We start from the raw sequence: 27,883 nt of genomic DNA, 5'->3' as shown, positions 1-27,883 counted from the left end.
TGTGCAGGCAGGCCTCATGGAGATTGGAGAGCTGTAGCAGTAGCTCCAGGTGAGGAGCGGAGAGGAGCGGCAGCTCCTTCTGAAGAGCGGGCAAGAGAAGGGACGAAGAGAGAGAGAAAGAGAAGGGCACTTCTCCTTTTATATGGCCTGTGACCTCACAGGTCCTGGGGCCATACCTGACCAATGGTGGGTCAGTAGTGGAGGTTTCACACCTAGGTGTGAAGAGGTGAAGGATGCTGGGAGGCTGAGTTCAGAGGGTTTCCTTTGTTTGGGAGACAAAGGAGGCCATGTGGTCAGGTCCTCCAATTTGAATGGGCTGAGTCCCAACATCCAATAAGGATAGTTTACAAGGGTTACTGACCGTCCTGATATAGAGTGAATACCAGAGTAGGATCATCTCAACAGACCCATTACTGACTTACTGAGCCTCCAGATCAGCTGAGTCTGCTCTGTTTGCTGCTCATGGGAGAGAAACAACCACTAATGAAGCTCCGTTTACTTTGGTGACATCTCCAGCAGGTCGAAGGGTTCGCTCCATCAGCACATCAAGGTTTAGACCCCTATTTGCTGATCCTTCTTCTTCTGAGGAGATCCTACTTCCCATGCATTACTGTAATGCACATGGTCCAGTCCAGGCCAGACTTTGTCAGCTGCAAGCAAGAGTCAATGGGGGGGGGTGTAAAAGATTTACTCCCATACATTTTGTGGGCCATGGTTGATGAACTTTTGGAAATAGCTGAAGTTCAACAATTCAAAAATGGGATTTTTTTTAACACCAGTTTTTCGTTTATGGAGCAAATCATTGTTAAAGACAAATGACCAACATCTCCATGCTGTCAAGATGCCTTATAAAGGAGCTACATGTGTTGTGTTGTGTTGTGTTGTGTTGTGTTGTGTTGTGTTGTGTTGTGTTGTGTTGTGAGGTAATGGTGTAATTCACTCATGCCACTCAGTGTGTGTGTGTGTGTGTGTGTGTCTAACCTGTTTGACTAGGAAGGGCAGACGGGTTTTGACCGCTGTGGCTGCTGTTTTCTTTGTTTATGGACATTTTACACACACAGCAATAAACCCACTGTGTTGCAACTAAAGGAACAGTGTGGACATTCACTCAATCAACGGTATGAGAGCATCGGTCAACCAGGTTGTTCTGGAGTTAAATACCTCAGTAGCGCTAGTATCAGACTGAACTCCTTTAAACAAACCAGTGGAGCTACAGTTTGGATTTGCTTCATTTCTGTTTGAATCAAACTCACTTCTTTTACTCTTCACTCTCTTCTCTGTGTTCAGAGCCTGTCAGGTTGGAGGGAGGAGCCAGTCGCTGTGCAGGTGAACTGCAGCTGAAACTACTTGGAGAGTGGAGGGCAGTGGAGGGCAGGAGCAGGTACTGGGACCTGAAGGCAGCATCTGTATTCTGTAGAGATCTGGACTGTGGCTCTGCTGTTTCAACAAGAAGAAAGGGGTCCTCATGGAGGGATGTGTGGGGGATCAAGACTGACTGTGTTCAGTCTGGATCTACCCTGAAGGAGTGTTCATATCCAGATTTCTCTTCCTACACCCTGGAGATCACCTGTTCAGGTGAGTCCATCAGTGACATCATCAGTGACAGTCAGGTTCAGTGTCTTCCTTCCTTTGTTGTGAGACAGAAATGTTCAGTAACTTGTTCTTTCTGTATTTAAGTGAGTGAAGGTCTGAAAACAAGACATTTAATATCTCAACATGTTACATCATCGTCTTTAGTCAAGAAGTCAACTTCCACTTTCCACTTCCACTTAGACAGTTTGGAGATGTAGGAAAACATTTTCAACAAATCAACTTTCATACTTTGATGCAGTTCAGCTGATCTAAAAGTAAAGCAGCCCCCCTCCATGGGCTTCCTGCATGTACAGGTGTAGGCAGCCCCCTGGTCAGTGCTGGAGAGGAACAGACCTCATGTATGGTAAATAATGAAGAAAGCTCTATGTCCTATAGAAGCCTTCACTGTAGTGAGTCGTCTTCCTCTCATTCCTCTGCTTCATTATTTTCTTTAACATCAACAGTTTTAACCCTTCAGGCTCTTTGAGCTCATCATCTCTGACAGATCTCATTCTTCAGAGTTTGACAGATTTCTCTCTGGTTTATTTCTGCTGTAAAGACGTCAGAGACGCTGTGAATCCTTTTCACTCCTCATGAATTTATTTCATCTGTGGCAGCAAATCACATCACATGACTCTTTAGAAACTCCTGTAGGTTAAAGTGGACTAACGAGGTTGTTGACTGATGATGGTAAAGTTGTTTCTGTGAAGATGTTGAAGTCCAGATGGTTGGTTGACTTGAGTCTTTGACTCAAGAGCTGGACTGTGAGTTTCTTTAATGGTTGAGTTGGGGACAGAGAAGGAACTCATTTCTGGACACATGCTGATGTCTTTAAAGTTGCTATTGTCAGGACCACATAATGTGGTCCAGACATAAGACTGTCTTTTATTGTGAAGTTTTTAGTTGAGTTTTCTGTCTGTCTCATTTCCTGTTTTATTTTGAAGTCTGTGTCCTACCCCTGTCTTCCTGTCAAGTTTCCCACTTGTGTGATTGCCTTCCCCGCCCCAATGTGTTTCACCTGTGTCTCGTTGTCTCCCTAGTGTGTGGCTCTTAACTCTTTGACTGCCAGCCATTCTCACAGCAGTTTCCTCCAGCTTGCCAGGCATTTTCCAGCTTTTTGACTGATTTCCGTAGACCCACCATATATTATGTACTGTTACTACATACACATTCAACCCATCAAAGGAAAGATGAGTTTCCAGCAAAAAAAAAACAGTTTGTTTCTATCTTGTTCCAGTCTTGTGAAATTGGCGGTTGAATATAGGTTAGTTTAGCCCAAAATGCCATTTTGGCACCAAAATCTTGAGAAAAAGAGGTTTTTGTGTCGGCTGTCATTTTCAGGTGAACCAGTACAATTGGCTCCTTTATATTTTGCTTTAGTGATGCCTCAACATCTGTACAGTTGTTCTCTTGTAAACAACAACTAAATCAACACTGACAAATGACTTTTGATGACAACAGACAAAACATTTAGCTACTGACACACACTACTGCAGCCTTTTTTCTTTCTTTTCTTTGAGTTACAACTTTTTCTTTCCTTTTTTTTAGTGTGTGCGTACGTGACGTGTACGTGTGCGTGTGTGTGCGTGTGTGTCTGTGTGTGTGCGCGTGTGCACGGATCAGTTCGACAGGTTTTTGTAGCCGAAACACGGCGCTTTAGATCAGATCCAGCTTCCTCTGGTCAGCAGGCAGCGGTCTCACTCACTCTCTCTGTCTCACACACACACACAACACACATCTACACACAGCCAGAGCAGCATACAGCTCTGGCTGACGTGCCCCCTGAACCCACAGCCACAGACAGTTGTATGCTCACAACAGACAGACACCATCTTTAGCTCTCCTCGTCACGTTCGCCGGCGCCGTCCGCTCCTCATCCACACTAGATCGGGGATTTTCAAGCTGCTATCTGAGTGATTTCTCGCAAAATCTGGCAACTTTCCAAACGCTCTTGACGACTAACGACGAGCGATCAACGGAGTTGTTGTTACTAACGTTTGTGCTTTGTATCACGGAGCTGCACGGAGCTTCGACGAGCTGCCGAGCCGCCATGAGCCCCGCCGCCGCCCCCTAAGCTCTCACCGGCGGCCAGAGTGTCACGGAGCGGCGCCACTGCAGTCAGACACCCGCTCCGCTCCGTGAGGGGGGAAAAACACGCTATAGTTTTTATATCTCTCAATCCAAATGTGTTTTTCTGCACTTTATTTTGATAATACAAGTCTGATCTTCACAGAGGAGTAGGGCAAGACATTCAACATGGCGTTGCCATTAAAAAAACGCTAAGACGAGTTATCTCGTCTTTGGCAGACTACGCTTGGATTCGCTAAGACGAGATAACTCGTCTTTGGCAGTGAAAGAGTTAAGCTGTGCTTCCCATTCCTCCTGTGCCAGATCGTCTCGTCGTGTGGTTGTGAGCTTTCCAGCATTATTCCCCCTGAGTATTCCTCGTGTGACCAGTTTTGTGTATTTTTGACCTTTGAGCTAGCCCGCCGGATTTGTACCGTTGCCTGATTGATTGACTTCCTGGTTTTGACCCTTAATAAACGACCCTGATTCTGCCTGACCCCTCTGCCTCTGTATTGTGTTGCCTTTGAGTTCCTGACAGCTATGACAGTAAATAAAGGTCAGCATCAAAGTTTAAATGTTGTGTCTCTCTCTGCAGACTCTGTCAGGCTGGTGAATGGGACCAGTCTGTGTTCAGGCAGACTGGAGGTCAAGTCCAACCAGTCTAACCAGTGGGGGTCCTCAGTGTGTGAAGATGACTTTGACCAGCAGGATGCAGAGGTGGTCTGTAGGGAGCTTAGCTGTGGGGCTCCTTCAGTCCTCCAGGGGGCGCTCTATGGAACAGTGGAGGCTCCAATGTGGACCAAAGAGTTCCAGTGTGGAGGCAACGAGTCAGCTCTCCTGGACTGTAGAAGCTCAGGCTCAACTAGAACCAGCTGCTCACCTGGCAAAGCTGTTGGACTCACCTGCTCAGGTACAAGTGGAGCTACAGGTTGGATTTGCTCATTTCTGTTTGAATCAAACTCATTTATTTTACTCTTCACTCTCTTCTCTGTGTTCAGAGCCTGTCAGGTTGGTGGGAGGAGCCAGTCGCTGTGCAGGTGAACTGCAGCTGAAACTAGGAGAGTGGTTACCAGTGGACGGCAACAACTGGAACCTGAAGGCAGCATCTGTAGCCTGTAGAGAGCTGGACTGTGGCTCTGCTGTTTCAACAAGAGGAAGAAAGGAGTCCTTTTGGAGGGATGTGTGGTGGATCTACACTGACTGTGTTCAGTCTGGATCTACCCTGAAGGACTGTTCATCATCATCAATATATTCAGAACATTTCCCTCCCTCCACCATGGAGATCACCTGTTCAGGTGAGTCCATCAGTGACATCATCAGTGACAGTCAGGTTCAGTGTCTTCCTTCCTTTGTTGTGGAGACAGAAATGTTCAGTAACTTGTTCTTTTTGTATTTAAGTGAGTGAAGGTCTGAAAACAAGACATTTAATATCTCAACATGTTACATCATCGTCTTTAGTCAAGAAGTCAACTTCCACTTTCCACTTCCATTTAGACAGTTTGGAGATGTAGGAAAACATTTTCAACAAATCAACTTTCTTTTTTTTGATACTTTTTATTTAGTATTTTCAGAGAAAAACAAGTTGACAACAGACTGTCAAGACAATAAAACAAAAACACAAACATGGGGGCTCCTCATTTGAAAGACCTATATATAATGTCCAGTGTCTTTACTTGTTAGTGTGTAGCGTCCTCAATTGTTTTGATAAAAGCAGTCCATTTCTCCCATTTCCTGGGAAAGGTTGCTCCTCTAGATCGGAGAGAGAAAGTCATCTTTTCCATTAAACACATTTCCTTCACTTTGTCCATCCATTGGTTAATGCTTGGAGATTCTGTTTTATACCAGCATTTTGTTATAACTTTTTTACAAGCCATCAACAGTATTTTACACAGATACCAGTCTTTTTTAATAACCACATTTTCATTTAGGACACAGAAATAGAGGACTGTCACATTAGGGATTGTCGCCGGTGTCTTCTCTGCGAGTCCGCGTCTCTCTAGTTCCTGCTTAACCTCCCGAGCGCTGTTATAGACTCGAGTTCCCGTCTCCCAATGGATCCTCATCCTGGTGAACGGCGTCTGGAACCGGATGCCTTTCTCCTTCAAGATTCTTTTCGCAGCGTCATACTCCTTTCTCTTTTGCACAACCTCTGTCGCGTAATCGTGTTTGAATGACAGGACTTAATTCCCCAGCTGTATTTTCTTTCTCCATGCCTCTCTCAGGACTTTCTCTTTAGTAGAGAATTCCAGAAAGTTCACAATGATGGGTCTCGGCTGGGCTCCGTCTGCAGGTTTCTGTGCAAGTGACCGATGTGCTCTTTGAATTTTGAAGTTAAAATCTTCTGGCAGGTGGAGTTCACGTCTGAGCAGGTCTTGAACAAACTTGGCCACAGACTCGCCCTCTTCTCCCTCTGTAACTCCGTAGATACGGAGATTATTTCTCCTCGATCTGGATTCCAGATCAGTTAACTTATCTTGCAGGGCTTTTTGTTCTCGCAGTGAAATGATAAGAGCGTCGTTAGCCTCCTGTGCCCAATGTTCCAGCTTTTCAATCCACGACTCAGCCTCGTTGATCTTACCACTCTGTAGTTGCTGCTCAGTGGCGACTTTAGCAAGTTGTTGGTTTATGTCCTGTTTGAAATCATCCAAGTCTTTTTTCACGTCGCTCCTCAGCGTTTCACCAAATGAGCGAAGGGCATCTTTTATTTCTGGTTTTTTTTTTTAAATGAAGAGCAAAGGCGACAAAGGACAACCTTGGCGAGTTCCGCGACCAAGAGCAAAATAATCAGAATAAACATCATTAATATGGACACTGGCTTTAGGGGACGAATAAAGAAGGCGAATCCAAGAAATAAATTTATCACCAAAAACGATTTTTTTCAAAACTGCAAACAAATACTCCCACTCTACCCTATCAAATGCTTTTTCGGCATCTAAAGAAATCAGGAAGAAGTTCAGGAAGTTCAGCCGAATGTACTGAATAAATTATATTAAAAAGTGTACGGGTATTAAAAAACAATTGACGACCCTTTATAAAACCATTTTGCTGCTCAGATATAATATTAGGAAGCACATTCTCTAAACGAGTTGCAATTACTTTAGCTAACACCTTTACATCAGCATTAAGCAGAGATAATGGTCTGTAGGAACTACAGGAGGTTGGATCTTTTTCCTTTTTGAGAAGGAGCGCTATAGTGGCTTGTGTCAAAGTTGGAGGTAATGTACCACTTTCTAAGGATTCATTGAATACAGATAGAAGTAGTGGCGCCAATTTACCAATAAATGTTTTGAAAAATTCAATCGGAATCCCATCAGGGCCTGGGGCTTTATTAGACTGCATAGCTTTAATAGCATTTGACACTTCTTCAAGGGAGAGGGGGGAGTCCAATTGCTGGGAAGTATTAATATCAATGACTGGATTCGAAAGATTCTGAAGAAATGTGTTCATTTTAATGTTGTCTGTAGGAAATTCAGATTTATATAATGAAGAGTAAAATGATTTAAAAGTAGCATTAATTACCAAGGGAGTGCCAAAAACGAGATTTTACGTTTTTTGCTTTTTTTTTTGAATTATGAAAATAGTCACTTCAATACACATTATGTGTAAATTTGGGGACTCTACGACGAGCAGAACTGAAATAGATGACGATCAAAGTCTCATGACAGCTCATGATCTGAAGTTTTTATCATAACTCGGCTTTTGCAAACGGAGTTCTGCATGTGGATGCAGCAGCTGCTCCGCTCTCACCCGCGAGGCTCCAGCAGCTCGGAGCCGAAACAGGAAGCTCTCAGCCGACAGTCCCACCCGACAGTCCCACCCGACAGTCCCACCCGGTCTTCATCTGGAGCAACACCGTGTCCTCCCCAAAGTCCTCCCGCGGTAAAATCTGATGGTCTCTGGGCCAAACCAGACCGGCATCACCGACCCGTACCACAGACGGACCGCGACCACCGGCGGGACCGGTGTTCCCGAGCCGCTGTGGCCGGCAGAGCCTCACGTTCTGCGGCGAGAGGCTGTGACACGGCATGGTGCGTCTGTGTTATTGTTGTTTAGTGGCGCCCCCCCCGCCCCCGATGGTGGTTTTGTGAATAGAACAACAATTGTTGTATATATTTATCTTACACGAGCCCTTTGATGGAACAGAGTTCTGCATGTGGCTGCAGCAGCTGCTCTGAAAAGACATTAGATCCTGGATGTCCTCTAACTTCTTGCTACTGAATTCAGATAAAACTGAGGTCATTGTGTTTGGACCTAAACATCTCAGGGACACGTTCTCTAATCAGATCGCTACTCTAGATGGCATCACCCTGACCCCGAGTACAACCGCGAGGAACCTTGGAGTCATTTTTGACGAGGACCTTTCCTTTAGCTCCCACATAAAACACGTGACTAGGAACGCCTTCTTCCATCTGCGCAGTATCACTAAGATTAGGAATATCCTCTCCCAGAGTGATGCTGAGAAACTAGTACATGCATTTATCACTTCTAGGCTAGACTACTGCAACTCTCTCCTGTCAGGATGTCCCAAAAACTCTCTAAAGAGTCTCCAGCTGGTCCAGAATGCCGCAGCGAGGGTTTTGACAGGAGTTAGGAAGAGAGAGCACATCTCTCCCACCTTAGCTTCTCTCCACTGGCTTCCTGTAGGATTTAGAATAGACTTCAAAATCCTTCTGCTGACTTATAAGGCTCTTAATGATAAAGCTCCAACCTATCTGAAAGAACTAATCATTCCTTACTGTCCTACCAGAGCACTCCGCTCCCAGAATGCAGGTCTGTTAGTGACTCCCAGTATCTCTAAAAACAGACTGGGAGGTAGAGCCTTCAGTTACCGGGCTCCTTTACTGTGGAACCAGCTCTCTCCATGGGTCAAAGAGGCAGACACTCTAACTACATTTAAGTCTAGACTTAAGACCTTCCTTTATGACAGGGCTTTTAGTTAGGGCTGGTTCAGGTAGCTCTGAACCATTTTATAGCTACGCTGCTATAGGCTTAGACTGCTGGGGACACATCTGGTCACACAGAGCCCTCTCCTCTCCTCTCCTCTCCTCTCCTCTCCTCTCCTCTCCTCTCCTCTCCTCAGTATATTTTTGAACTGTCATTTTCTATTGTACTTTGTAGTTTGGCCTTGGTGTCTCGCACTCTCTCTGTGTTTCCTCAGATCCACCGGAGCTCCATCTCTCTGCACCAGCCGCCGCCTGCATCGCCCCCCTCCCACCCCCCCCCCCCCCCCTCATCAACTCCTGCTAACATTTCCATATTTCGCACATTCTGTAACAAACTGTAAACTGTTTTCTTGTCTGTAACAACATCTCTGTCCCGTCTGTCCGTCCTGGGTGATGATCCCTCCTCTGTTGCTCACCCTGAGCTTTCTCCTGGTTTTCCCTGTTTAAAGGGTTTTCCATGGAGTTTTTCCTCAGTGGATGTGAGGGTCTAAGGACAGAGGATGTTGTTATGATGGGATGTAAAACCCTTTGAGACAAACTGTTTGTAAAAACGGGCTATACAAATAAAATTGCCTTGCCTTGCCTTGCCTTTCCCACAATAACCAAAAGTTGTCCACAGTAGTGTTAGAACAACCCGGAGACTAAGCAGAACAAGTAGAAGTAAGAGAGAAAAAAAAACTCCCGCCGACTTCAATTGTGTTTAACAGTATGCGCATGAGTTGCAATGAAAAACGAATAAACAAAAGAGTAAGAAAAAAAAAAACTCACAATACAATATTGTTTCATCTTAAGGTGAGCATTCAAAAAATAAATAAATAAAAATTCACCTTAGTAGCACAAATCAAATTTCCACAGATCAGATGGATAAGGATGTAAATATGAAATGAAAATAGAAAAATAAAATTAACAATAGAGCAAAAATAAGATAATAGGCTACTGATCTAAACAGAAGTGCAAAAACTCAAATGTAGAATCCTTATTTTGTAAGGAAGAGGGAAAAATTGCCTGCTATAAACAAACAATAGTAACACTAATTTAGTTAGGGCAACAAAGCCCCAGCCAGCAGTATAGAGTTAAGGCCACATGTTTTAAGCAATAATACAACACAAGACTGTAGAGCTATTGGAGCTCACCCAGAAATCAAGGTTTTGACGTAGTCGCTGGCTTCATCCGCTGAAACGAAGTCCTTCTCAACACCGTTGTATGTGATGCGAAGTCGCGCTGGATGAAACAGGCCGGACCTCGTTGAATGCAGCCCGAGCACAGGCTACCTTGGCCGTGTGGTCAGGGAAGACTGAAATGGTCAGGTCTCTGACTTTAATTTGTCGGAGCTCTCTAGCGCGGCGTAAAATGTCAACACAGTCACTGTGATAATGAACGCTCACCGGGCTTGGGCTTGGGTTGGAGGGTCCGGTGGGACCGGTCCAAAAGCGTCTCCTTTGTCAGGCCATAAGCTATCCTAACGTTGTTCCGCCGTGACCTGGATTCCAAATCTTCACATTTATTTTCCAGCTTGGCTACGTTAGCAGTGAGGGACTTGACAGTAGTTTTCAACTCAGCGATGTCATCTGAGCACTCAGTGAGCGCGTACCCCATCTCCCCGAGTCGACCGTACCTTTTAGCTCGGACACGGTAGCATCGGTAGCTGCTTTATCATTCGCCAGCTGTGTTTTCACCGCTTGCAGGTCGAGCTTGATAGTAGACAGAACATCGCCGAGGGTATCTTGGAGTTCCTTCTTAAAAATAGCAGCAATGTCTTTCCGTAGCGAAGTCAGCAACTCGTGCTTGAGGGCAGCAATGTCAGGATTAGCTTGCGTCGAGGCGACACCTGTAGGAGTCGGCGGCCTACTCGAGGGTGGGGTCGCGGTTTGCAGACCAGGCCTCAGATGTGTCTGGATAGTATTGTGAGTATTGCAAGACATTTTACGCAGTCCAAAGTAAAACTTTTCAACAAAAAAATACTGGTATGTAACACAGGACAAAAAAAAGTAACCTAAAAGCGCAGAAGAATAACAATTTTTATCGAAATCGGCAGGAGCTCCCAAACTCACGTTCTACTCCATTAAGGCTCAACAGTGCCCCCTCTTTTCTGTTTTTAAATCCCTTATCTCCTTGCTGATGATTTCAAGTACTGACCCCGTGTCCGCCTCACTTGCAGTGAGGTGTGTTGTGTCGTGTCATGGCCGCCGTCTTCCTCCATTTCACGGTTAGCTAGCGGTTCCTCCATTTCGTCTGTCGTCGTGTTTTTAATCTGAGTGAGTCTTGTTTTCCTTCCCATTCCAGCTTTTCCCCGGTCACATTACAGTCTGTGTGATTTCTAGCTTTAGTTATTCGAGTTTTTGGGGAGTTTTACACTTGACTATCGAGAGCTCTGATGCCACGCAGCCTACCACTCCATGTCCAAACCCGGAAGACCAACAAATCAACTTTCATACTTTGATGCAGTTCAGCTGATCTAAAAGTACTATAAAGCAGCCCCCCTCCATGGGCTTCCTGCATGTACAGGTGTAGGCAGCCCCCTGGTCAGTGCTGGAGAGGAACAGACCTCATGTATGGTAAATAATGAAGAAAGCTCTATGTCCTATAGAAGCCTTCACTGTAGTGAGTCATCTTACTCTCATTCCTCTGCATCATTATTTTCTTTACCATCAACAGTTTTAACCCTTCAGTCTCTTTGAGCTCATCATCTCTGACAGATCTCATTCTTCAGAGTTTGACAGATTTCTCTCTGGTTTATTTCTGCTGTAAAGACGTCAGAGACGCTGTGAATCCTTTTCACTCCTCATGAATTTATTTCATCTGTGGCAGCAAATCACATCACATGACTCTTTAGAAACTCCTGTAGGTTAAAGTGGACTGACAAGGTCGTTGACTGATGATGGTAAAGTTAAGTCCAGACGGTTGGTTGACTTGAGTCTCTGTCTCTAGAGCTGGACTGTGAGTTTCTCTAATGGTTGTGTTGGGGACAGAGAAGGAACTCATTTCTGGACACATGCTGATGACTTTAAAGTTGATATGACAGTAAATAAAGGTCAGGATCAAAGTTTAACTCATTGAGTGCCACGCTCCTTTCCAAAGTTTTAGTCAAGTGTACCGGCAATTTAGACCATTTTTGACGATTTATGTAGAGCCATAGTGTATTCTATATTATTGCCACCAACACAAGCTAAACATGGCTGGGTTTCACCAAAATCCCTCCTTTTTTTCTAGAAAAGGAGATAGAGCGTCTTTTATGAAAGCTGCTCTGTTTGTGTCTGTCGCTCTTCAGACACTCGCATTTCTGGATCAAAGGGCTCGTATAAGATAAATATATACAACAATTGTTGTTCTATTCACAAAACCACCATCGGGGGCGGGGGTGGCGCCACTAAACAACAATAACACAGACGCACCGTGCCGTGTCACAGCCTCTCGCCGCGGAACGTGAGGGTCAGTCGGCCACAGCGGCTCGGGAACACCGGTCCCGCCGGTGGTCGCGGTCCTTCTGTGGTACGGGTCGGTGGTGCCGGTCTGCTTTGGCCCAGAGACCATCAGATTTTACCGCGGGAGGACTTTGGGGAGGACACGGTGTTGCTCCAGATGAAGACCGGGCAGACTGTCGGCTGAGAGCTTCCTGTTTCAGCTTCCTGTTTCTGCTCCGAGCTGCTGGAGCCTCGCGGGTGAGAGCAGAGCAGCTGCTGCATCCACATGCAGAACTCCGTTTGCAAAAGCCGAGTTATGATAAAAACTTCAGATCATGAGCTGTCATGAGACTTTGATCGTCATCTATTTCAGTTCTGCTCGTCGTAGAGTCCCCAGATTTACACATGTGTATTAAAGTGTCTATTTTCATAATTTAAAAAAAAAGCAAAAAACGTAAAATCTCGTTTTTGGCACTCAACGCATGGGAACGAAAAACGAGAAATTACGTGGTTGGCACTCAATGAGTTAAATGTTGTGTCTCTCTCTCTGCAGACTCTGTCAGGCTGTTGAATGGGACCAGTGTGTGTTCAGGCAGACTGGAGGTCAAGTCCAACCAGTCTGACCAGTGGTGGTCCTCAGTGTGTGAAGATGACTTTGACCAGCAGGACGCAGAGGTGGTCTGTAGGGAGCTTGGCTGTGGGGCTCCTTCAGTCCTCCAGGGGGCGCTCTATGGAGCAGTGGAGGCTCCAATGTGGACCAAAGTGTTCCAGTGTGGAGGCAACGAGTCAGCTCTCCTGGACTGTAGAAGCTCAGGCTCAACTAGAACCAGCTGCTCACCTGGCAAAGCTGTTGGACTCACCTGCTCAGGTACAAGTGGAGCTACAGGTTGGATTTGCTCATTTCTGTTTGAATCAAACTCACTTCTTTTACTCTTCACTCTCTTCTCTGTGTTCAGAGCCTGTCAGGTTGGTGGGAGGAGCCAGTCGCTGTGCAGGTGAACTGCAGCTGAAACTAGGAGAGTGGTTACCAGTGGACGGCAGCTACTGGAACCTGAAGGCAGCATCTGTAGCCTGTAGAGATCTGGACTGTGGCTCTGCTGTTTCAATAAGAGAAAGAAAGGAGTCCTCAGAGAGGTCTGTGTGGGAGATCTACATTGACTGTGTTCAGTCTGGATCTACCCTGAAGGAGTGTTCATCATCATCATCATCCTCTTCCTCCACCCTGGAGCTCACCTGTTCAGGTGAGTCAATCAGTGACATCATCAGTGACAGTCAGGTTCAGTGTCTTCTTCCTTTGTTGTGAGACAGAAATGTTCAGTAACTTGTTCTTTTTGTATTTAAGCAGTGTTTCCCCCAGAAAATTTGTTAGTTAAGGTGGTGTCTGACCTGTCGACGGGGGGGGGGGGGGCGAGCGGATCGATTGTCCGGGGGGGGGGGGGCGCCGCGCCGTATTAAGTTTCGCTTTCAACACGCGCTGCTGTTATGCATGCGCGCTTCTCTGTGGTGTGTATGTGTGTGAGACAGTGTTGGGCAAGCTACTTGGAAAATGTAGTGAGCTAAGCTACAAGTTACTCTACATGAAATGAAGCTTCACTACACTAAAAAAAAAAAAAAGTGCCCTGTCCGCTGTCTCAGTGCTGAAATATGAATGAATGACAGCGTGTCACTGCCCGTGAGAGAGAGAGTGTGTAGAGAGTTTTGCCACCAGCTTTCTTGTGTCATTTTGTGGAGCAGTAAGGCTATATCTCTGCTGCTCTATAAAACCCTGCGCACGCACACTTGCAAGCAAACTTCCCTTCATAAATCACAGAGTTCCTACAAGTGTGCGCAGCTGAATCCGCTTCACGTTCCGCCCTGTACACGCCCTGTTTTAACCGTAGATGGTCAATGCAAACCACCACATGAATGCGGTCTGCATGTAAATGAACCTGACGTGCTGTTGTTCTGTTGTTCTGTCTGTGCTGTGAATTAGCTGCAGGTGTTAAAGTGACAACGTGACGTGTTGCTGCAGCTGTTAACGGCGTCAGCGGCACGGAGCGCACGCTGTGTTGTTTTGGTGCACTGCCCTCTCAAATGCTGGACCTGGTTCGGCACATAGTTACAACAATGACAACAGTTCTAGTGAGTCTGTATATGAACCAGTCACCATCATGGGCCAGGCAGTTGTCGGTCCCTGAAGACCCTCTCCCTCCTTATTCTCCTCCAGCGGTGCCGCGGTGCAGCATTACGCACGGGGCTCACCGCTGTATATAGGCCTATTTACAGTAATTAGACTGATCGATAAAACTTGTTGAGTCAGTTAGTGATCCTGGTCCTCCATCCTGAAATATATTCTTCAGAATTAACATGACGCTTTTATTTATGCCGATTTTCTCTCGGTTTTTGTGATGAACAGCATTAAGTAGGACTGATAACAAGAAAACAGAGTGTAACGATTGTGATAGTGGCTTTTTCCCAGTCTTTGATATTTAATTGACTCTCGATAGGACCGGATGCTTTATCCCATGCAGCCGCGGCGTCCTCTCCTCCTCCTGCGCTCTGGGAGTGGACAATATGACGGAGAGATGGTGGTGACATCAGTCCGATGCAAAATAACGCTGTTGAATTAAATCACCGTGGGCGATCAGCATGGAGAGAGCTCCCCAAACAACCCAGACCCTATGATACGCTGTCCGTTAACTACATCCTACTAGAAAAACTGACAAGTCAAGCTGTAGTTTGTGTTAGAGGACTAATTCATCTGACATAACCTGACCATCTCTCTCTCTCTCTCTCTCTCTTTCACGGGCAGTGACACGCTGTCATTCATTCATATTTCAGCACTGAGACAGCGGACAGGGCACTTTTTTTGCGATATCTCGCAATACTTTTGCGAGATCTCGCAAAAAGTATTGCGAGATCTCGCAAAAGTATTGCGAGATCTCGCAATAAAAAAAATTCCTTCCATGTCCCTTTGGGGGCTCCGTAGGTTCCTAACCTTTCTTGGTCAGATTTTTTTAAAATTCATCAATTAGGCTACTAGACATTTCAAGCGACCTCATTTGAATCTCAGGCGACCCCACGTGGGGTCCCGACCCCAAGGTTGGGAAACACTGTTTTAAAAGACGTCGGCCACGGACGGAGTGGGCGACATGCTGGGACAAGGAGCTTTCGTTTTAACTTCTGCAGCCGTCTCTCCCTCTCTACTCAGCATGCTGTTCAGGGTGTTTGGTTTGATTCATTAAAAGGCGCGTTCCTACAGGAACGGTCCCCTCACTCAGCCTCTCAGTGGCCGTGTCTCCGCTGCAGACAGGACGCACCGGCTCTTGGAGCGACGTGCAACGGTGCGCGCGGTCGCTGTGCAGCGATAAAGTTGTCCAGCTACGGCTCTGATTCACGAACTTAACTATCCCTCCTCCTCTGTCACCTGCTGTGTGCTGCGCTCCGCTGCAGCCAGTGGCGGCCTTAGACATCTGGGGGCCCGTTTCAATATTTCATATGAGGCCCTACCCTGTTAAACATAAAATTATTTGCCAGCTATGTGCCCATGTGTCGCTGATGCTTTAAACCCTGAAAGGACGCAGTAAACGTACTATCCATGCATCCGCACAACACATTAAAATCACTATCAGGGCAAGAAACCAGGACTTAGCAGAAAAAACGAGGACTGAAGTTGGTTTTCATCAAAACATGAACAGGAATCTTAACACAATCAAAATCTACAGGCTTTAATAATATTCTGAATTTAAATTGGCAACAAAAGTAATGAGAGCAAAGTGCTCTGAGTTATTTCAGCACCACGGACAAGGAAAGGACAATGCGGACAGACAGACGTCAACAGGCGCTGATCCTGTCGGTGCTGCGGTGCTGGAGCAGCAGACAGACAGCTGTCTCCTCCATTATTAAAATCTACAGTATAAGCTGCCAATAATATCACATTTTAGTTGTGCTCTGGTTGTGTTTTATTTCTCTGTTAAGTTAGGACGTAGCCTACTCATAGATCGCCTGTTTGGAGGCATTTTAACCCGAGGAAAAAAAGAAAAGAGGAGGAAAGTGATTGACAGACGTCAATCATCAGGAACTGGGTGCACGTCAGGAGGAAAGCAGGAAAAACAAAAGGACATTAGAAACGCTAAGAGAGGGGCGGTGCGTGGCGCAGTGGGTAGAGCGGCCGCCCCATGTAGAGGCTACAGTCCTCGCCGCAGGCGTCCCCGGTTCGAATCCCGCGTCGGGCAGACCTTTCCTGCGTGTCATTCCCCCTCTCTCTGCCTCCCCATTTCCTGTCTATCTCTACTGTCATCACTATCAAATAAAGGCAAAAAGCCGAAAAATATACTTAAAAAAAAAAAAGAAACGCTAAGAGAGAAGGAAAACGAGGGTCTATTGTAGTTTGCGGCCGTTTTCAAAGGTAAGCCTACGTTGTTATTGATATTTCCTGCTGTAGGCTATTATTAACTAGAAAAAGCATTTCCAAGAATGGAAATGGTGTGACTGCTGACAGCAACTGAACGCTGTTGCAGAATTAGCAAATAGTGCAAGCTGTGATCACCATACAAATGTTTGACCAAGGTCAGAATCGAACCCACATCCTCATGGTCATTAGACTTCCACTCTGCCTCTAGGCCACGGTGCACACACAGTTGCAGAGACTGTTGTCTGTTAATGATCTGCACACTGTCAACATCAAGAAAGCTTGAGAGTCAAGCTTGAATGACTTAGAATGAAAATGTCTGTGAATTTCAGGCTGAGCACTAACCATATGGCCACAGAGAACCTGAGTTACAATGAGCTTTATACTATGAGGAATCAAAGACTGTCCAATGACAGCTGAATAATTGGAATCAAAAGTCAAGCAATGAAATGAAAAGACTGAGGCAGGAATCGAACCCATGACCATATGATCACTAAACCTTTACTCTGCCACTCGGCTACAGAGAGCACACTGCTTTCAAAACTGTTGTCATTCATTGTAATGTGATGATGTGCTGCAAACTGGTATGAGTAATCAAGGAGATAACAAACACCTGTAACCAATTGAAGGCGGGGGAGGAGAGCAGAATTCAACATAACATAACAAGAGTTCTTCCCTTGGATTCGAACCAGTGACCTTAGGGTTGGCAAGCAGTTACCCTACCCCCTACACTACAGTGGAGTTGTGAAGAAGAGAGGTTGAGACTTTGATGAATGTGAGATTTTTTGTGAAAAAGTTAAATATTTGAAAAAGTATAAATAGTTAAAAAGAGAAAAGTAATGCCGATAAAGTTCAAAAAAAGCTGCACGTTTTGATATATGAATTGTTGAAATAGCACAAAGTATGAAGGACTAGAAGAAGACCGTAAAAAGGCGGAAGAAAATGGCCAAACAGAAGAACAATAGTGTGACTGCTTCAGCAGTCACACTAATTAGGAGCGATTAGTACCGTCGCGGTGTGGCATGATACGCGCATCAGTGGTAGAGCGGATCAGGGGTCGAGTGTGTGACCGCACGGTGGACAGAGCTGTTTGTGTGTGGTGGATGTAGGCCTGTGTGTGTATGTTAAGGTGAAACCTAGGTGACGAATTATTGTACTGTCTTTTACTTGGTGGCTGGCAGCTGGGGGCCCCCCTGGTGGCTGGGGCCCGTTTCAATTGAAACGGTTGAAACATAGGTAAGGCCGCCTATGGCTGCAGCAGATGGGCATCAGCAGATACGTACATTACGTCACATGGAAGCGGTGCGTTAAGGTCTAGAAATGCCTGGGGAAATGTAGCTTCTGTGGACGCTACCGCGCTACTGATCAATTAAATAGCTTAACTACTGAAAAGCTATTTGATGTAGAAAACAGCGATGCTACGACCACGCTACTGAGAAATGTAGTTAAGTTACTAACGCCGCTACTTGTAGTAACGTCGCTACTGCCCAACACTGGTGTGAGAGGATGCAGCCATCGTCCGACGGGGCGGCGGCGGCGGCGAATATCGCTACATTTTTTTTTTTTTAAGACATTATTTTAGGCGGCAGCTCTTTGTTGTTAAGGCGGCCGCCTTAACAGGAAAGCGCTGCGGGAAACCCTGATTTAAGTGAGTGAAGGTCTGAAAACAAGACATTTAATATCTCAACATGTTACATCATCGTCTTTAGTCAAGAAGTCAACTTCCACTTTCCACTTCCATTTAGACAGTTTGGAGATGTAGGAAAACATTTTCAACAAATCAACTTTCATATTTGATGCAGTTCAGCTGATCTAAAAGTAAAGCAGCCCCCCCCCACCACCACCACCATAGGCTTCCTGCATGTACAGGTGTAGGCAGCCCCCTGGTCAGTGCTGGAGAGGAACAGACCTCATGTATGGTAAATAATGAAGAAAGCTCTATGTCTGACTATTATCATTCAGCCAATCATCTCTCTGTTTACAGACCTGCTGGTCCAGCCAATCATCTCTGTGTCCTCCATGTACGGGGTCTCCCAGGCCCAGCAGCAGGGTTATTCAGGAGTGTTGATGGGCTCCAACTTCAGCATCAGCTGCTCCATCCAGCCACAGTACCCAGGAGGCTCCTTCCAGCTCACCTTCACCTCCTCCAACACAACGGACAACTACACCCAGCCAGCTGTCAATCACTCCGCCTCCTTCCTGTTTCCTGCTGCAGAGCCCGCCCACCAAGGAAACTACAGCTGTGTTTATCACCTCTACGTTTTCTCTCATAACTTCTCCTCTGAGAGCCGTCGACTGTCCCTCACCGTCTCAGGTGAGTTGAAGCACATTTCACCTGTCTGTGCTCAGGGGCCCATTGTCTCTTCATCCGTCCATGTTGCTGTAGTGAAAAGTCCACGACAGGAGAGGATCCAGTGAAGGTACATGAGCACCATGATGGTGAGAAACAGGGTTTTACATGATGAGTCAGACGTCAGCAGGATGATTCAGCTTCACCAGGATCATGTTTGGTAAAGTGCCTGTAAAGACGGTGATTAACACTCACCTGAGACATTTCAACCAGACACAGGCTGGAAGGAGACAAGAAGCTTCAGTTCATCCTTTCAGACTAAGGGTGTATTCACACCTGTTTAGTGCGCACCCTGGTGCGCACCAAATGTTAAAATGATACATTGTTTCATTTTTCAGTTAGTGCGGTTGCGTTCACACCTGCTTTTTGTCACTCGGGACCAAACTTGGAGAACGTCACGTCTCCATGACTACTGGTTGAAATCTGGAAGCGCTGATTGATAAAACTTTCATGATGGAGACTCAAGTAGGGCCTGTTGGTAGTAGCTCTGGTCATTTATTTCTATATTGTTTGCATGTATAACTCTGTTTGGTACTTCCGGCTGGTTTCCGGTTGCGTTCACCCAGCTCGGTCCCGTTAGTTCCCGGTTAAACGTTAAACATGACGGACCTCTGCTGCTTGGTAACCAGCTGCTCCGCAGACCCGAGGGACGGAGCCGCCAAGCTGTGTCTGAGCGGACTCAGCGGACACGCAGCGACAGGCTGCCCCGCTGCTGCTGCTGCTGCTGCTGCTGCTGCTTCGTTTGTGGGGACAGAGCTCCGCAGCACCGGAGCACCGGGCGGTCTCCCCGCTGCGTTAACCCGTTGTCAGCGACTACGGGAGCCCTTTTTTTTTTTTTTTTTTTAAGTATATTTTTCGGCTTTTTGCCTTTATTTGATAGTGATGACAGTAGAGATAGACAGGAAATGGGGAGGCAGAGAGAGGGGGAATGACACGCAGGAAAGGTCTGCCCGACGCGGGATTCGAACCGGGGACGCCTGCGGCGAGGACTGTAGCCTCTACATGGGGCGGCCGCTCTACCCACTGCGCCACGCACCGCCCCTACGGGAGCCCTTTTAGCTCAAACTTGTTGAGTTCGCCTGGCAGTTAGCTCGCACCAGAGTGCAGTTGCTTTCACACCTAAACTAGTGCGCACCAGAGTTCGGCTGGAGCCGAACCGAGGCCACCTCCTCAGGCCGAACTAGTTTTGGTGCATTAGAGTGCGATGTGCTTTCACACCAACCCAAACTGGACCAAATTTAGTGCGCACCAGATTTAGTGCGCACTAACACTGCAGGTGTGAATACACCCTAACTCTGTCCACCTGTTGTGTCTGTCCAACATCGTCAGTGCACAGAGACGATCAGACGACCTCATTCTCTAAGAACTGACTCAAACATGTTGAGGTTTGTTTAATGAAGCTGTTGTACTCATGTCATGTGATCTAACGTGATGACTGAATGTGTCTCATCAGATCCAACAGGTTATATCATCAGACTGGTCGTCCTGCCACTCGGTCTGCTGCTGATGATCGCTGTCACCTGTCTCAGCCTTAAGGTACCAGACTCTCCTCTGTTGACCTGAGCTCTGTCTGACATGAAGCTCTCAGCTCCTGTGTGTTGAACTGAAGTCTCATGTCTGTGTGCTGCCACATCTCTCCAGGCCACCATGGGGCAGAGTCCAGTCCAACAGGAGGCCATAGAGCTGCAGTCTTTCAACCTGGGTGTTTCCACAGCTGACGGAGGGCCAGCTGAAGAAGAAGGAGTCCAGGCTGCAGAGGAGGAACTTGTCTGACATCTAGACTCGTCAGCTGCCACACACCTGTCCATCAGCTCAGTCAACGATCCAGCATCGTCCCCCAGATGTTCCCTTTAGAGTTTCACTGAGATCCAGCATCTTCCCTCAGATGTTCCCTTTAGAGTTTCACTGAGATCCAGCATCTTCCCTCGGATGTTCCCTTTAGAGTTTCACTGAGATCCTGCATCGTCCCTCAGATGTTCCCTTTAGAGTTTCACTGAGATCCTGCATCGTCCCTCAGATGTTCCTTTTAGAGTTTCACTGAGATCCTGCAGGAGGAAACCCTCTGCGGTTTCATCTCTCCTCTCAGTCTCATGTGATCAACAGGTTTTTGCAGCACAGAATTTCCTGGAGAAACAACACTGAATTATTGGTTTAGAGACTGAAATCACAGTGATGATGCCTTCAAAGGCAAAGCTATGAATCGTTTTTCTTTATTAATTAATCTCTTCCATTAACTCTTCCACTAAACAACAATAACACAGACGCACCGTGCCGTGTTACAGCCTCTCGCCGCGGAACGTGAGGGTCTGTCGGCCACAGCAGGTCGGTGGTCGCGGTCCTTCTGTGGTACGGGTCGGTGGTGCCAGTCTGCTTTGGCCCAGAGACCGTCACATTTTACTGCGGGAGGACCTTGGGGAGGACACGGTGTTGCTCCAGATGAAGACTGGGTGGGACTGTGGGCTGAGAGCTTCCTGTTTCAGCTCCGAGCTGCTGGAGCCTCGCGGGTGAGAGCAGAGCAGCTGCTGCATCCACATGCAGAACTCCGTTTGCAAAAGCCGAGTTATGATAAAAACTTCCAGATCATGAGCTGTCATGTGACTTTGATCGTCATCTATTTCAGTTCTGCTCGTCGTAGAGTCCTCACATTTACACATAATGTGTATTAAAGTGTCTATTTTCATAATTTGAAAAAAAAAAGCAAAAAACGTAAAATCTCGTTTTTGGCACTCAATGCATGGGAACGAAAAACGAGAAATTACGTGGTTGGCACTCAATGAGTTAATAATAATAATAGTACATTTTATTCATAAAGCGCTTTTCAAGGACTCAAAGACACTGTACAGGAAATAAATAAAAACAAAAAATCACACAAGAAGCACAGAAAAGCATTAAAACATCAAGGGCATTACAACAGTTAGGAACAAAGACAGACAACATTTAGGTATTAAAAGCAAGCTTGAAGAGGTGAGTTTTCAGAGAGGTTTTGAAAGTGGACAGGTCAGAGCAGGTGCGGATGGGTTTGGGAAGGGAGTTCCAGAGGGAGGGGGCAGCGACACTGAAGGCTCTGTCGCCCCAGCTCCGAGGCTTGGTCATGGGGGGTAATGACAGGAGGTTTGCATCAGAGGAGCGGAGGCAACGGTTAGGAGAGTGGGGGTCGAGGAGGGCAGTGAGGTAGGAGGGAGCCAGGTTGTGAAGTGCTTTGAAGGTGAAAAGAAGGATTGTGAAATGTAAACGGTACGGAACAGGAAGCCAGTGAAGGTTTTTTTTTGGCTTTTATTGCCTTTATTTGATAGCATATAGTGAGATAACCCAGACAGGAAAGGGGGAGGCAGAGAAAGAGGGAATGAAATGCAGGAAAGGTCTGCCCGATGGATTCGAACCGGGGATGCCTGCGTTGAGGACTCCACATGGGGCGGCCGCTTTACCCACTGTGCCACGCACCGCCCCTGTTGTGTCTTTTTTTAGTTTTTCTTCCTGCAATAGTCTATAATTAATGTTACCCTCAGGACAAGTGTGGGGGTGAGGGCTTTGGGTTGGGAGAGTAGCAGCCGTAAGGTGAGGTCATGGCTTTGGTTGAATGCAATAGCCAATGGTTGCTGATATTTTGTATAAATAAAATGAAGATTGTCTGCGCTGTTGTGTTGCAACTATGCTGATGCCCCCTCTCATCCAAAGTGAATAAAGAGCAAACACCTGGATTTGTAGAAAATGCTAATAAAGTGATGACATGAGTGTAAATATGACTGCTGCCTATTATTTGTCCAGTCATAGTCATGAGGCTGCAGCAGATGGCCAAGCTCAATAAAGTAATAAAACACAACAACGATTACAAACTGTTCATTTCATGCCTTCATAGTGCGATAACAATTCCCTCTGATGTTTGAACTACAGATCTAATTACAATGTATAAATGTGATGATAATAGGGAAGAGTGCCATTTTGGAGGTGGTGATTCATTACCTTTCCCAATGATTCATCGACTTGAAACTTTGGCTAACCCCCTATTATGAGAGGTACGCTGATTCTAAAAATATCAATGAATCACCCTTCCGGGTAACTTCCGGGTCACTTCCGGGTAACTCCCGAACGCAATGACGTAGAGTCACGTGGGTGGTGTCTCCGTGTCGGGCGTGGCCGAATTAGTGGGGGTAGACACCAATTATAAGTTTGTGGGAGGTACCGTTCATGAGTTATGGGCGTTCAAAAAATTCCCCATAGGAATACATGTAAAATATGAGGTATAAGGGATGAGTACCAAGTGGTGATCTTGGCTCAAACTACTTTCCCTCAGGGCTAGATGGGAGATAGACATGTCCCTAGTGAGTGTTGGTGGCGCTGAGCACGCTGGTGAGGTGATTTCCGGGATTGGAGCAACGCATGATGGGAAAAAACACAAGCATTGTGGCTCATTGGAAAAGTATAAGAGTGAGGTGATGGAGATTTTGGCTACCCCCCCATTTGTGAGGACGCTCTTTCGATAGAGACCGGAATGGAGTCTGTAGCTCATTCCTATGAAAAGTTATGGGCCAATGAAAATGGCCCATAGGAAGGCATGGAGTGACAGGAGTGAAAATTGTTCAAAGTGTTAGCCATGTTAGTGAAAGTGGGGAAAGCACTTAGGAGCACGAATCAGGCAATTTCCTGAGCCTGGAAGAGGCGGACCGGAAGTGTCCATATCTCGGGCCAGGAAGGTCTGCGCACCTCATGTTTGGTGTCTCCTTGAAGGTCTTGCTGAGACGAATCCATAGACATATCAACCATTTCCCTAACCTTAACCGTTGGTGAGTTATGGCCAAAAGCGCATATTTGCGTGTTTAGATGAAAGGGCATATAAGAAGGGGTGGTTTCAAGTTGATATCTCTGGCTAGGAGTGGGCTAGAGACATGAAAGCAAGTTTACCTGAAAGCTGTGGACCTGTGGGTTAAGTTTAGGCAATATCCCAGTGTCCAGCATGTGTCAGGGATTGGTTAAGGAACAGGGGTGTTAACCATGATTAGACATCGGAGGATTAGACATTTTTGAATAACTTTTGATAGGAGCGTCTGATCGAAAAAAGGAGGACACCTTACAGATGCGCCTCGTCAAGACGGATCGTTTGATACCAGCCCCGACCTCCTACGACATTCAGGGGCGGAGTTATCAGCAAAAAACCATTTTGTCTAGTACTTATATGCATGTTGACTCGATAAGGCTACGTCATAGGTGGTCAAACTTGGTGTCTACCCCCCCATTATCGTGGACGCTGAATCCAGAGGTGCCGGAATGGAGTCTGTAGGACCTTCCTATGAAAAGTTATGGGCCAATGAAAATCCCCCATAGGAATGAATGGAGTGAAAATTGTTCAAAGTGTTTGAGTGTCTATGTATGGGTGGGCGGTCCCCAGGAAAGTTGACCACTATATGTTTCAGGCGATTCTGAACATGATTGGTCCTCGACCGGAAGTGATTGTGATGGTCGTGAAATTGGGTCATGTTGGGTATCTACAGAGAGGTCTCGAGTAGACAAGTGCCTGGACTGGGGTGTTGGGTCAGTGGGACATTCCCCTGGTCAGATATCGCGAGAAGTGTGTTTTGCGACATAGTGAAAAATGGCCCGAGTGGTTAAGTTTAGGCAAGAGTCCAGTGTCCAGCATGTGCCAGGGAGTGGTTAAGGTTAGTAAAACTGACATGTCCAGGCATATAATAGAAAATTTCCAGGTAGGTTAGGGGGTTTTCGCGATCGTGGTTCGTTAGGGTTAGGGTTAGGGGTTAGGTTAAGAAGGTTTTGTCCGAGTGATGTCGTAGGCCGAAGGCCGGAGACATCACTCAAACGAAGTGCACTCTCCATACTCGGACGCCCACCTCAAGTCCCCCAGGCCCAGACCACCCATGACGATGTGGTGTTGTAGCACAGATATTTCAAATAATTTATTTCCCCACCACAAAAAGTGGTTGGGGTTTCAAAAAATTAAGACATCAAGTCTTTAATGTAGATCAGCGTTGCAACGTTTCGGCTTCTATCAAGCCTTCATCAGGCAGCTGATCCTACAGTGAAGTGAGCACAGGCTGTATGCCTTGTGAGTCACTTATATACCCTCACAGTACCTAATTGTACCTCACATCGTACCTAATCGTACGTCACACCGTATTGTGTTGAATTAAAGGTCTTAAATTATGATATTCTTTCTTCCACCCTGTTCCTTCCTTCCTTTCAATCCTTGACTTGCTCCTTCCCTTTTCCCTTTCCTATTATCTTGTTCTTTCAGCTGCTTTTCCTTTATTTGACTTTTAATTCCTAGATCCATTGAGCTTGAGTCTCCGTTCCCTTCGTCTGATATGCACGCTGCGTGGACCAACCAAACACGTCTTAGGCGATTTTATTTGCTTTATTTATGTGGGTAAATGTCCTAACTTAGACTATTTCCCTGTACTAAGGACTTTAAAGACTTAGGGTATACTCAGCTGATGAGATGAGGTATAAAAATAAATAAGGAGTTGCAGATCAAAGTTTCAGATCGTGGGCTTGGGAATTGGGGTAAACTAGTAGGATTTTTTGGTTTGGATAGGGATTTAATTGGAATGAAATGAATTTAGACGAAGAAGATCAAATTGGAGTAAGAGGTCAAAGGTTGAATTTAGGTGCTGGTTCCAAATTGGTTAACATTAGGGCAAGAAAAAGATATGTTGTTAAAAGAGAAATACAACTGTGCCGGACCAAATGGGCCTCTTGTACACATCCTCATGTGTGTCCAGGCCAGAGGAAACCAGAAGCTTTGTACGCGAGCAGAATCTGGCGGGTTAGGTTAAGAAGGTTTTGTCCGAGTGATGTCGTAGGCCGAAGGCCGGAGACATCACTCAAACGAAGTGCACTCTCCATACTCGGACGCCCACCTCAAGTCCCCCAGGCCCAGACCACCCATGACGATGTGGTGTTGTAGCACAGATATTTCAAATAATTTATTTCCCCACCACAAAAAGTGGTTGGGGTTTCAAAAAATTAAGACATCAAGTCTTTAATGTAGATCAGCGTTGCAACGTTTCGGCTTCTATCAAGCCTTCATCAGGCAGCTGATCCTACAGTGAAGTGAGCACAGGCTGTATGCCTTGTGAGTCACTTATATACCCTCACAGTACCTAATTGTACCTCACATCGTACCTAATCGTACGTCACACCGTATTGTGTTGAATTAAAGGTCTTAAATTATGATATTCTTTCTTCCACCCTGTTCCTTCCTTCCTTTCAATCCTTGACTTGCTCCTTCCCTTTTCCCTTTCCTATTATCTTGTTCTTTCAGCTGCTTTTCCTTTATTTGACTTTTAATTCCTAGATCCATTGAGCTTGAGTCTCCGTTCCCTTCGTCTGATATGCACGCTGCGTGGACCAACCAAACACGTCTTAGGCGATTTTATTTGCTTTATTTATGTGGGTAAATGTCCTAACTTAGACTATTTCCCTGTACTAAGGACTTTAAAGACTTAGGGTATACTCAGCTGATGAGATGAGGTATAAAAATAAATAAGGAGTTGCAGATCAAAGTTTCAGATCGTGGGCTTGGGAATTGGGGTAAACTAGTAGGATTTTTTGGTTTGGATAGGGATTTAATTGGAATGAAATGAATTTAGACGAAGAAGATCAAATTGGAGTAAGAGGTCAAAGGTTGAATTTAGGTGCTGGTTCCAAATTGGTTAACATTAGGGCAAGAAAAAGATATGTTGTTAAAAGAGAAATACAACTGTGCCGGACCAAATGGGCCTCTTGTACACATCCTCATGTGTGTCCAGGCCAGAGGAAACCAGAAGCTTTGTACGCGAGCAGAATCTGGCGGGTTAGGTTAAGAAGGTTTTGTCCGAGTGATGTCGTAGGCCGAAGGCCGGAGACATCACTCAAACGAAGTGCACTCTCCATACTCGGACGCCCACCTCAAGTCCCCCAGGCCCAGACCACCCATGACGATGTGGTGTTGTAGCACAGATATTTCAAATAATTTATTTCCCCACCACAAAAAGTGGTTGGGGTTTCAAAAAATTAAGACATCAAGTCTTTAATGTAGATCAGCGTTGCAACGTTTCGGCTTCTATCAAGCCTTCATCAGGCAGCTGATCCTACAGTGAAGTGAGCACAGGCTGTATGCCTTGTGAGTCACTTATATACCCTCACAGTACCTAATTGTACCTCACATCGTACCTAATCGTACGTCACACCGTATTGTGTTGAATTAAAGGTCTTAAATTATGATATTCTTTCTTCCACCCTGTTCCTTCCTTCCTTTCAATCCTTGACTTGCTCCTTCCCTTTTCCCTTTCCTATTATCTTGTTCTTTCAGCTGCTTTTCCTTTATTTGACTTTTAATTCCTAGATCCATTGAGCTTGAGTCTCCGTTCCCTTCGTCTGATATGCACGCTGCGTGGACCAACCAAACACGTCTTAGGCGATTTTATTTGCTTTATTTATGTGGGTAAATGTCCTAACTTAGACTATTTCCCTGTACTAAGGACTTTAAAGACTTAGGGTATACTCAGCTGATGAGATGAGGTATAAAAATAAATAAGGAGTTGCAGATCAAAGTTTCAGATCGTGGGCTTGGGAATTGGGGTAAACTAGTAGGATTTTTTGGTTTGGATAGGGATTTAATTGGAATGAAATGAATTTAGACGAAGAAGATCAAATTGGAGTAAGAGGTCAAAGGTTGAATTTAGGTGCTGGTTCCAAATTGGTTAACATTAGGGCAAGAAAAAGATATGTTGTTAAAAGAGAAATACAACTGTGCCGGACCAAATGGGCCTCTTGTACACATCCTCATGTGTGTCCAGGCCAGAGGAAACCAGAAGCTTTGTACGCGAGCAGAATCTGGCGGGTTAGGTTAAGAAGGTTTTGTCCGAGTGATGTCGTAGGCCGAAGGCCGGAGACATCACTCAAACGAAGTGCACTCTCCATACTCGGACGCCCACCTCAAGTCCCCCAGGCCCAGACCACCCATGACGATGTGGTGTTGTAGCACAGATATTTCAAATAATTTATTTCCCCACCACAAAAAGTGGTTGGGGTTTCAAAAAATTAAGACATCAAGTCTTTAATGTAGATCAGCGTTGCAACGTTTCGGCTTCTATCAAGCCTTCATCAGGCAGCTGATCCTACAGTGAAGTGAGCACAGGCTGTATGCCTTGTGAGTCACTTATATACC

At 45.9% G+C, this 27,883-nt stretch overlaps 1 protein-coding gene across 1 annotated transcript; it reads left to right on the top strand.

Annotated features, from left to right (window-relative positions):
- Positions 1 to 4,427: 4,427 nt before the first annotated feature.
- LOC146962208 (uncharacterized) lies at positions 4,428 to 18,791 on the top strand. The gene is made up of 3 exons (XM_085769909.1): positions 4,428 to 4,549; positions 4,638 to 4,934; positions 18,358 to 18,791. Exons 1-3 carry the CDS (start codon positions 4,432 to 4,434, stop codon positions 18,789 to 18,791), a joined length of 849 nt encoding a protein of 282 aa, XP_085626035.1. The 5' UTR covers positions 4,428 to 4,431.
- Positions 18,792 to 27,883: the final 9,092 nt, after the last annotated feature.

This window comes from Trachurus japonicus, chromosome 23, assembly GCF_045865225.1.
Source record: "Trachurus japonicus isolate A0001 chromosome 23, Traja_1.0".
Classification (NCBI taxonomy): Eukaryota; Metazoa; Chordata; class Actinopteri; order Carangiformes; family Carangidae; genus Trachurus; species Trachurus japonicus.
Note: the sequence above shows the minus strand (reverse complement) of the source record. Positions and strands in the feature narration are given on the sequence as shown.